The 12,741-nt window shown below is 36.2% G+C and overlaps 1 protein-coding gene across 1 annotated transcript; it reads right to left on the bottom strand.

The window, feature by feature from the left end:
- Positions 1-3,416: 3,416 nt before the first annotated feature.
- Positions 3,417-4,800, bottom strand: LOC140888003 (uncharacterized). Its single transcript, XM_073295674.1, has 2 exons — positions 4,335-4,800; positions 3,417-4,225 (listed from the first exon to the last, which is right to left on the bottom strand). Exons 1-2 carry the CDS (start codon positions 4,798-4,800, stop codon positions 3,417-3,419), a joined length of 1,275 nt encoding a protein of 424 aa, XP_073151775.1.
- Positions 4,801-12,741: the final 7,941 nt, after the last annotated feature.

Below are 12,741 nucleotides of genomic sequence, written 5' to 3'. Positions count from 1 at the left end.
TGTTAAGAGAAAAAATGTATCGGATAATTATTAATAAAATGTTCGGATACAATTGCTAAATAAATTTTGTTAAATAGATTGTCAAATTAATCTCTTGAGTCATGTTCTACATATTTGTTATAAATTAGATAATTATAAATATGAATTAATTAAATTATTAATTTAATTTTTTAAAAAATACACAAAAATAAAATGACATTTCGTGATTTTACAATTTGATCGTTCCAATAATAAAAATTATGCGAATTAAGTTCACAATTAAGTGTTATATGAGTTGAAACCTAATAATATTTAGCTTATTATATTAATAAAGTTACTAATAAAATATATTATTATATTATTTCGGAACGGGTCGAAAATCCTGTCGGAATAAGGTTTTATTCCCGATCCCGCTCCCGATATTAATCGGGATGGGAAAAATCTCGAAAGTTCGGGTCGAAAAAATTTCGGGTTGGTATTTTTTCGGAACGGGAATGTGATGGGATTTGGGAAGGGTCGGGATTTCGGGAATTTTTGCTACCCCTAATTGCATCTTCTTCACCTTAGTCTTCATGGATTCCGTCTTCATAAAGACGATATTCTCGTATCTCTTCTTTTGTGCATCTGAATTGACCTCTAAATCTTTTTACTTGAGTTGATCGTGTATTTTAAATTATTTGATAATATATTCAAAATTCAGGGAAGATGTATCCCTTTTATAACACATATTCTAAGCATACGAAGAATCGCACACATGATCACTACTTTCTATAAAATTTTCAGGTACTCTTGAGAATACGAAGAGATAAGATGATCCCCAATACAACCATATCAAGTGGAGTCATTGATTAAGGGGGAACGTAGAAAACTAATAAAGTCAGTTTTGGAACTCCGAGTGAAGTAGACTCAAATGCAACAAGAAATATCAGTCGAGGTCTAGAAAATTAGTTTACAGAAGATCAGTTAGATAACATTTATTCAAGAGGAATGTTACATTTTCAAAAAGGAAAATATTGAAGGAAGGAAACTGTTAACAACCTAAAGAAAAAGCCAGACTTCAACTGAAGATCAGTCTAGCATCAAATGATTCAAGTTCGTAAAGATTTCAAGATGAGCTTGCCCGAAGACGAAGTTATAAGCCAAAGTTTTACCAACACCAAAACGGGAAAATTGTTAGAATATGCTTAGTAGTGTTGACAAAACTATACAAGAAAAATATCGAAGTAAAATGCTTTGTCCATGAGCAAAATCGAAGACGTAAACTGAACAAATTCACAAGTCATGCTGAAACTTAGTTTACTTTGACCAGAGTCAAACTGAAGTCACCAATCGGTCAAGTCAACCAAACTGAGCTGAACAAGTTAAACTGAATCGGTTCGTGACAAGACAAACTGAATTATCATGACTGGACAATTGCAAAATTGAACAATTCGAGATTGCATGACCAAGACTGAACTCCAGATATCAGTCTACTTCTATTTGGATAGAATTTTTCATGCATAACTGACGCCGCAAAGGCACCAAGAGAAACAGTGTACCTTCATGTTAGAGAGAGTGCGAGATAGTAGATAAGACAAGTTAACAGTCTCAATTTGAATTGAAAGAGGCGTTACAATCCGCTTATAAATAGAGATCAAAGACAACTTGAATAAGATGTCGGCTCAAAGAAGAACTCACAAAACACTATCAAGTTATGAAGAGACAAAGTGAATATTATCAGTTTACTAAAAAACACTTAGTGAGAAGAGTTCAAGCTTACATCAAAAGTTATACCAAGAGCCGAAGAATATAAGCACACATTTAAATATATCATCATATCAGTTAGGATCATATTGTGTAAAGTGTTGAGTTTTATACAAGTGTTGTATTAGTTTATCAGTTGAGGTGCTGAGTTCTTGAGTCTAGGAGTTCTGAGATAGACAATTGAGTGTAAGTTTTAGTCTTGGAGTGGACGGTTGCTAAGTGTTGTAGTACTCAAATTTTTCTAGAGTGAATCCTTTATTCCGAGGTCGAAGAAGGGTGACGTAGGAGATTTAGCTCCAAACATTCATAAACAAACACTTGCGTATTTTACTTTCCAGTTCATATATCAGTCGAGCACATTCATTCACTCAAAGAATCAATCTAGATATTTGATTATTGGTTCTAATTTGGTAGTCGGCATTATTCCGCACCTAATAATTGTTTGTCAATTAACATCAACATACGAGAAGAAAATAGTTCAATTGACCAACCTCAACTGAACTCAATCAAGTATTTCGAAGGTCAACTGCTATAGTAAAATTAGTCAAGGAATATCCCCAAAACCGATCCTATCACGATTTTTTCATTTTATATATGTAACAAATTCCATTTGGCCACATGCATATTCTTCTAATCATGCAAATTTCTCCACCAAAAATTTGCACAGTGTTTTCCAATTTTTACATAGGGAAGAAGGAATTTTAAAACAAGATGAGAAATTCCTTGGAACAACTGGAGGCTGGAGCTACAATGGAAAGGAATAACGTAGGCCTATAATTGTTTCGGAGTCGAACAAGGATTGGCGAGGGATAGTAAGAACATAATATTTATTAAAAAAATGAGGAAGCAATGAAATTATTTATTTTTAAAAATTTGAATTTGAACTTATAATTTATTATTCAATATAAATTATTAGAATTAGAATGAAATAAAATTACTATGAATGGTTAAAAAAATTTAAAAATAATTCTTATTGGAGCACAACAATTTCTTTTACTAGGAAAAACCATGAATTGCAAGAAGCACAATAATTTAGAAGAAGATTATAGAGAACAATAATTGCAGGTTTTTATTAGACAGAGACACAAATGTTTCTATCATCAAACTGTCATGAGATCAACTAAACAAGACTAGCATGAAGCTTACATTATAAGAGATCAAAAAATTGTGCTCATGAAGATCATAACTCGTGTATTTACTCAGTTTTTCATTCTCACACAAGACAATGCTGAGTGAGGATTCAACTGAAACTCCGGCAGTTTGCTATATTTCTAATCAACATCCCAGCAGGATCGATGCACTTGCGTGTCTGTATATATGTATATAAACGTGACCGGTGAACAAACACAATGTACCAGTTTTGAAAATGATGCTTAAAGAGAAAAATGCATGTTGATTCAAATCTCGCGAATACACTTATTGTGAATAAACCCAATGCATCAGTTTGAAATAATTCCTAAAGAGGAAATGCATGTTGATTCAAATCTCGTAAAATAGGCGCGCATACTCAAGTGAGACTAATGAAACCAATAAAATGGAACACAACGTATACAATCAATGGACAAAAATAGAAAAATCTGCTGCATCATGAATGAATCAAAACAATTTGAAACACTAAGGTCCTTCGTAGGAAAATAAGAAGATAATAAATGACGATAATGATCAAAATCTGCATCATACTGACACCGAGAATGTCAAGAAACATAGAAAATTCCACGCCGATACAAAGCAAGGATCACTGAACAGTGTACAGCCCAAACAAATATAATCCACCAAGCCATAAACAAAGCAACTTCTTTAACAAAAACAGAGCAAGATGAATTGTTACAAGGCCAATGGATATCAGTGAGAAAATTGTTATCGAATGGAGACAAGCCTAGTAGAAGAAGTACCATTGCTCCTGGAGCAAAGAACTGCAGAACTACAAGACATAGGCAGTGATTGTGAAGAAAGACCTTTGCCCGGCTATATTCCAAGTCCGGAACCTTGCTGCCATGTAATCTTTGGTACCAACAGAAGACCGCTTCGTTTAAGAACATTTGCACATTTGGACGCAGGGCAAGGATTTGAAGAAGTCCACTAATCAACATACAACATAGCCTCAAATTTTCAAAATTCGATCTTGACAGGCCGATGCAGCCAACTAAGTTCAAAACTTCTCCCTTTTTATCAGTTATATTCGATCCATTCTTACTATTCATCCTCGAATCAACAAGGAATTCAGCTACAGGGTTAATCCAAAGCAATGAAGTGAAGAAAACGAGTATGAAATTAGCATAAAGCAGCATCCTTGAAAACAATCCACAAGAGATGATGGACAAATTACACCGTATCTGATCAGTTCCGAGCCAAAAAGCTCGAGCATTTCTCAATGCTGGAATAAAAAGAATGCCCACAACGAATCCCATTAAAGCAGCAAAAAGGACTTTCCCGAATCCATCCAATGAATCAAAGCTAAAATCAAGAACCCATTTTGGAAAAACCTCAAAAACCATAATCAGACCTAAAAAAAACCCCAAAAACCCCAACACAAAACTCAGTTGCTTCTCCAACCTCTTCGAGGCAGACCCATCAAAGCCAACCCTAAACAACACAAAGAACTGCCTACAAACGCCCACCAACCCCAATAAAATCGGGATTATAGTTCCCATTTCTGACAACCCCAGAATCTTTATCCACTCTCAGAAATCTATGAAGCAGCAAAGATAATAAAGAAATAAGAGTGTAGTTAAAAACACTGTAAAATTCTTTGAAATAAATCCTTGATTGGAGATGACCTTCATTGAGTTGCAGTCTAAAGATCTGAGCTTTACTTTCGTCAAAATCAAATCGTTCTTTTGATTTCTTTCTGGGTTTTATCTGTTCCGAGCCAATCGCGCCTGGCCTTCTAATGGCAGCTCGGAGACCTCCAGAGTTGCCGCCGGGATTGACATCATCGGGATGAATGTACGTGTGTAGGCCGTGAAGAAGTAAAGCTGGGATCTTGAAGAAGGACAAAAGAAGCGTGAGCGAGACGGCAAATACAGTGTGGAGTATGAGATTATTAGTGGAGAAAATGAAGGATATTGGTGAGGACATTATCATGGAGGGTTCGAACAGAGATCAAATCGAAGCTACAATGTTTTGGATCTCTTTCCTCTGAGCGATCATTTCCAGGTATCCAAGCTCAAATCTAATTTCCAATCTCAGCACAATCTTTATAAATTTGATTATATCCAAATTTCTGTACCCTATTTAAAGCACCGTTTGACTCGAGTATAAATAGTTCTTGTATAACTTTTGTATAATTTATCATATTCAATCTCGTTTTTTCATCGTATTATTTATCTATATATTAATTATTTCTTTTAAATCAATCGAATCATTAATCATTTATCTTATATCAATCAAATCATTAAATTTAAATTACTATATTAATTTTATAAATTATATTATTCATATTTTATTTATTTTTAAAAGGATAAAATAGTAATTTATCATTCTTATATAAAAATTAATTAATCAAATCAAAATCAAATCAAATGAACTATAATTTATCAATCAAATCAATTACTTTATTAACTATCATTTTTTATTTAATTTTTATTACATTTTATTATTTATCCAAATATTATTTATCCTATCACACGAACCAAACAGTATTATCACTGTTTTATAATCCAAAAAAAATTTATATATTTTTTAATTTACAACATTATTATATAAATATGATATGTATTTTTTAATTTATATTTTTTATTATTATTTTGTATTTCATATATACTGAAATTTCCAAATTTTATATTATCAAGGGTCTAAAAGTTTGGTATCGTTATCGTATCATAACGAAATACTCGATATATCGAAAATTTCAATAAATTCGATAATTTTTTTATATGATAAACTCGATAAATATTTCGATATTTTTTCTCATCGCTAATTATAACCTGCTCAGTACTTCAAAAATTCGCAATCCTTAACTTGAGTTTTCTCTTTGTAATGTACGGTTTTCAAGACAAGGGTATGATATATAATATTTCAATCATGATAGATTAATTTTACGAAGTATATTATAATGAAAAATATTTCCTAAGGATATGGTATGTGTCATCCGAGTCAGAGCACCTATTAATCAAAATTTAAGCAACAATTAACTTAAGCAGATAAACTTGATAAAAGTAACTTAGCGGAAACATAAACAATTATCAACCCGACAAAATAAAATCTGCAACAACTGAGACTCAAAACAATAACTATACAACTCAAACGAATCAATACAAAATAGAACAAATAACCTAATCTAAACCACCGCCTACCCATGCTCCCAAGCCCTAGTCACCCACTACGCAAAGGTCCAACTCCAAAGCAACTTACAACTGTCCCGCCGAATGGAGTGTCCAAAAATACAACCGAGGACGTGCTACAATAAAAACGCTCAATACAAAAGAATAAGTATACACATGCTATGAGTGCGTGAATGCAAATGTTCAGGGTACCGCTAACCTATCTCGGTCAAAATTTTATCAGTATGGAAGACACCATAGTATGTAGCACTCTGCACCATCACATCAGGAGGTGGCTCACACACCAGAAATAGAATATGGATTGAGCGGGTCCAACCATCCACTAAAGAAAAAATGGTTGAGCGACCCCACTACTGGCTATCTCAAGGATATACGCTCAACATGAAAATGTATGCAACATAATAATCTTGATACAATATATGCACATAATAAATGATAGATAAACATGCAACATATAGAATATGCATACTCAACTAGAATATCTCGGGTAGTAATTTCGTTCTTTTATAACTGGCCTAGATGTGCACGTATCTATAATCCATCACTACATCAAGAAAAAATTATATCACTAACAATACTCTAAAAGCATTAAATAAGCTAATAAATATTCTATAATACTATTAAGGATCTCGAACAATACTTGCGTCTTTCGTCGGCCTACTAATGTCGAAGTTCCCAACCTTGGCACAACTCTACTATAAATCTCGTAGCACCTCGCTATCGTCCGACCCTCGAGTAAAAGGCTAAAACACTAAGAATATACACTTACTCTCTCCAAAAAACCTTAAACATGCACTAAGTATGTGTAGTGACCTGTCCCGAAATCACTAGATAATCAAAGCTTTAGCATGCAAATAAACCACCGGCAGGATACAACCGGTCCAAAGCAATACTCAGATAGTCTAGAGGAAACTTCAATATTATAACTAAAAACACCGGCAGGATACAACCGGTCCAAAGCAAAATACTGCAAATGTTATACAACCCAATCGAAATATAGTACTAAATCCCATAATAGAAAACCTGTTACAATACAATCCTCCCTGCTGAAGATCAACGACCGCTACCACCCGGTCTATCCAACCTAAGTCATGTCTTGTGGAATGGGTTGTCTAGAACAAAACCGAGGAAGTTAGCAAATAACGTCCAGTATAGATATATGAGTATACACATACTTCGAATGATAAATGCAAGTGAAGAGTACTGGAAACCTATCCATATAGAATCCTGCTCAACCAAAGGCGACATGGTATGTAGTACGTTGGGTCATCGCATCAGGAGGCACTCCCATACCATAAACCGTGAACATAACCGAATCCAAAACCATGACATCCATCCGCAAAATATAATGGGGCTGAGCGACTCATCTACAGGTTATAACAATGGTAAAAAGCTCAACATGATAATGCATGCAGCATAATATCCGTGACATAATCAATGAACATATCAATAATGCCACATAAAACATGCAAACATAGAATACCCAACCAGGGTATCTCGGATAGTACTTCCGCACCTCTGAATAAGCAACCTAGTGATACTGGCTCTCTAGTCTAAACCTATAAATAGATAATCATCGTATCACTAATCGTCTACTAAAAGCCTTAACTAGATTAATAGATAATCACTGAAGCTAAATAGAGTCTAGCGATATACCTACGTCCGTAGTCAGCCTTTTGATGGCGATGACCTCAAAACATAGGCACAACTCTGCTACGACTCCAGGATGTCTTGCCAACTTCCGAACTGCGCCTAAGTGGCTAGAAATGGTAAAGAGAACCAAGATAAGATAGGAGAGAATTTGTGAATTGGCAATGAAATTAGCTCTCAAATGCTCTATTTATAGACCACGTTCGGAACTACCGAACTCACGATCGGAACTTCCGATCCCACTTTGGAGCTTCCGATCGTGCTTCTGAATGAACTCCACCAAAAGCGTGTCTCTGATTTGACAACTCGGTTGCCGACAGTAGTTCGAAACTACCGATCTCTAGTTTGGAGCTTCCGAACTCTCTCAAGTCCAATCACCCAATCAAAACCCATACCATGTCCAACTGTCACACAATCGGAACTACCGATCGCATGTTTGGGACTTCCGAACTATCCCAAACACTCGTAGCCTTAGAAACCATTTTTTACTGTTCTGAATCAGATTTTTGAATCCTTAAGATCAAATAGTATCCCTAAATTATTTTTAAACAATATATTATCTTAATTTTGAGTCGGCTACTACATTCTCCCCAACTGAAGAGATTTCTTCCTCGAAATCCAGACTAAGATAATCAGAACGATAAACACTGAAACAACCTTATTATAAAAATAACAATGCAGTTCAAAATAAAACTCAACTGCTTAAAGGAAAATACGAAATACAATCAAAATAACTCTGGATGCTCGAAAACGCATACAACTTTCTAACTCCCATGTCGCTTCCTCGGTTCCTCGAGGCTGCCATTGAACCATGACTAGAGGAATGCATTAATTATTCCGAAGTATCTTATCATTCTTGTCAAGAATCTTCAGTGGTCTCTCCACGTATGACAAATGGTGCTCAAGTTGGACCTCTGTCGGATGCAAAATTTTTGACTCATCTGCAATATACTGACGGAGTAACGATACATGGAACACATTGTGAATGCTGGAGAGATACGGTGGTAACGATAAACGGTAAGCCACATCTCCAACCTTTTCTACTCAAACGGACCAATGAATCTAGGCGCTAAATTTCCCTTTAAACCAAACCTTCACCTTCTAGAAAGGCGAAACTCGCAGGAATACATACTCTCTTGTCTCAAAATTCAATGGTCTGTGCTTGGTATTGGCATAATTGGCATGTCTGTCTTGTGTTGTCTTAATCTTTTTCTTGATTTACTCAACCTTTTCAACGATATTCTGGATCAATTCCGGTCCTTTGACCTATCGTTCTCCTACTTCAACCCAAGGCTCACTGAAAGCTACCCCAAAATCGTAAGGTAAACCTCGGATCTCTATCACTGACGATGCCCAAAGGAACTATATGAAATCGCACAATCTCCTAGATGTATAACCTTGCCATGCGATCAAAAGTGAACTCGCGGTTATACCAAAGAAAATGAGCAGATTTGAACAACCTGTCCACGATAACCCACATAGCATCACACTTCCTGAAGGTCATTGGCAAGTGGGTGACAAAATCCATCGTCACATGCCCCCACTTCAATTCCGGAATTTCCAAGCTATGAATCAGACCACCTGGTTGTCGATTCTCAGCCTTGACCTGCTGAAAAACAAGAAATAGAGAGACAAACTGGTAAACAATATGCTTCATACCTTTCAACCAAAATCTGGTACGTAAATCCTTATACATCTTGTAACTGACTAGGTTCACGTCGAACCTACTACGATGAGCCTGTGACATAATCTCATCTCGCACGGTTAAATTGTTTAGTAAGACCACTCTACCGGACAAACACAACAATCTGTCATTCTGAAAGTGAAAACTGGATGTGTTGTCTCCCTGAGCAAGTTTCGCTAACTTTTGTGTCTTCGGATCAGAAAAATGCATCTCTCGGATGCGGACAAACAAAGATGGCTCAACTAGCACTGAAAATACTCGAATCCCCTGTTGTCCTCTCTTATGACGAAACATATAACCTAAAGAACAACACTCCTGGAATGGTACTAACTCTTTCACTAGTGCTGAGAAAACTAATACTCACTTTACGGCTCAGTGTGTCTGCCACTGGATTTGCAGTACCTAGATTGTATTTAATCTCACAATCATAATACTTGAGAAGATCCATACAACGACACTGTCGCATGTTCAACTCTGCCTGAGTGAACAAATACTTCAAAATTTTGTTGAAACGCCCCTCTATCCTCTATAATTTAAAAGATATTAAAATAATGCGGGATTTATCAAAAAACATTGGCATGACCTATCTACAACTCTTAAAATCCACCTGTCTCACCAACACTCCAAAGACTCAACCAAACGAGAAAGAAATTCGAAAGGAGAACGAGCATGAAACTAATGAAAGCGGTTCGAAAACACAAACATCAAAGTTTAACAGTTGAATAGTTTGCAGGCCAACAAAACTAATCTAGAAGTTCTTAGATTTACATCTAACCAATATACAAAAATAAAATACTTCAAAACATTTATGTTTAAATAACATCTGCGGAAGACTAGCATAGGTCTGATGGATGTGAAAAGCCTGTATCGCATTCCACTCAAGAATCATGCCCCTCGATCTCATCGAAATTCTAACCTGCACCAAGCAAAGTAGTCAGCCTAAAGTCTCAACAAGTATAAAACATGTAATAACAAAGAATATATAATACATGAACACGACTTTTAAAATAATTGTACTCAAAATAATTTGAACTTTTCTCGAAAAAATGCTTGAAATTAAGAGTAGACAAGACTTAGAACTTTAAAGAAATCGCATATAATGAACTCACTCAAATTTAAATCAAACTCACTCTTGAATCTTTAACTTTACTCATGTCTTTAAACATAAACTTTCATAAACTTTAACTTTGAACTTTCCTCTGTGAATTTAGATATCGATTGTGACCCTCTTTTGTTTTGATCAATCAATGACTACAGTACTATGCCGACAAGGAAGCCAAGATTTTTTTCGGCCCCATATTGCCCCTCTATGGTAAGGAAACCAATATTTTTCTTGGCCCTTCCTTACACGTCTGGTTGATAAGAAAACCAAGATTTCTCCCGGCCCCTCCTTACACGTCTTGTTGGTAGGGAAACCAAGACGTCTCCCGGCCCCTCCCTACACATCTAACGTCACAATCAACTTTTTTCAGTCAAACAATTACTTTAACTCAGCTTCAAACTTTTACTTTACACAACAAGCATAAAGGTCTTGTACACCACTTTCTTAAAACATACTCAACTCGAATGAAAATTTCTTTGAAACCAATAACACAAATATGCAACTTTAGAAGATGAAAACATGCTTTAAATCAAGGAAACATCATGATTATGTGGCTTCTCCTAAGCATATGAACTTCTCTTGGCCCTTAAACTTATCCCGCCTTACATTCGTTACGGGCGATCGGACCGTACGGCCCTTAGACTAACTCATTCTTAACCGAATGGACTACCACTTTAACCGAAATCTCCTACACTCCATGTACTAACCCAATGACCATTCCTTAACCCCAAAAGTTCACTAGACCAGCCCCCAATTCTCAGCACTAGGACAGCCCCCCTTAAACTCGAAAAATTTCTACACCGACCACTCAATGCTAAATTGCCCTTAACTTGCCCAACCCTTAACCGAATCGACTCCGACTTGAACCGACACAACCCTCACATCCTAGGATCGACCTGGTACTAGACCACAGCCAACCCAGGCGGCCAGAACCATCCACCTGAACCGAGGAGCCCCAGACAATGCGCATAGGCACAAAAATTGCTCAACACACTCAAAAGCAAATCACCCATTTGCACCCCTTAACCTCAACCGACCATAGATCAGCCCCTACATGCACACCATGGACCATCCCTAGGACCAGCGTTAGCCCCCGGAACAGCCCATGGTTCCCAACCCATTTCAATACCCGGACCAACATAACTACACTATCAACCAACAACCAAAACTTAGCTTTTGTGACTCTTTCCTCGACCAGCCCCTAGACCAACTACAACCATCATCAAAACACCAACAAAACATACCAAAAAAATCTCAAAACACATAGCTAGGTCTGCCCTTGAACCATCAACACAATATTTTTGAATTTTTCAAGAAAATAGACACAAACGGGTCTCAAACTTTCGAAAAAAATCTTAAAAATGAGAGATCAATACGTGGCTTAAATTAAAACTCAATACCATCAACATCCAACATGAAAATTTCGAATTACACCAAAATTTAAGCTTACAACATGATGAAAAATTTTAAATTCAAGCAAGCCTTCAAGATTCAAGTAAAACACATGACATAGCTCAACCCAACATCAACTTAATACATAAATCTCGAAAAAGGAAAAACACCTACTGATTTTTTCAATAAAATTAGAAACCCTAGCTGGAAATTAGGGAAAATCGAAATACATGGTAGGAACAAGTCATACAACATAATATCTTCACTTGGTGGCCAAAGGAATGGTTTATACTTGCCTTTAACCCAAAAATTTTGAGAAAAAAGGGGCTGGAAATCGTGAGTGGAGACTCCCCTAAGCTTCCTTAGATCGAGCTTTGGCCAGTGGAGGGTGGTTGACGGCGGCGGAGGCGGGTGCTAAGGGTGGAGAGTGGTGGCCGACGGATTGGAGAGAAACAATGGAGAGGGGAGGCGGCTTGGGGGTTTGGGGAGAGAAGAGTTTCAGTTCTATTTTGTTTTAGGGCGAGGAACATATAAGTGTGTGTATGTATGTGTGTGTGTATTGTAGTTGTTAGTGTAGACTTTAATAAAGTTGCTACTTTACTTATAAAAGTTCTACTACAAATGAAACGACCATTACCTCTACTAAATAATAATTAAATAAAATACGGATTTTTCAAAAAAATTTGGCATGACCTCTCTATTTATATTCAAACCCGCCTGTCACAGACAACAACTAAAAATACGACCAACAATACTAAATAAACTAGACCGGGAAAGGAACGAGAACCAGAAAAAAAGATTCGACATTACAAACGCCCAAAATATTCCACATAATACTGTTACATGACAACAATCAATTCTGAAAGTCATTACTTTACATTTAGTCAAACAACAAAATAAAAGACTTT

Source organism: Henckelia pumila, chromosome 3 (genome assembly GCF_033568475.1).
Source record: "Henckelia pumila isolate YLH828 chromosome 3, ASM3356847v2, whole genome shotgun sequence".
Lineage (NCBI taxonomy): Eukaryota > Viridiplantae > Streptophyta > Magnoliopsida > Lamiales > Gesneriaceae > Henckelia > Henckelia pumila.
This window is presented reverse-complemented; position numbering and strand designations above follow the sequence as displayed.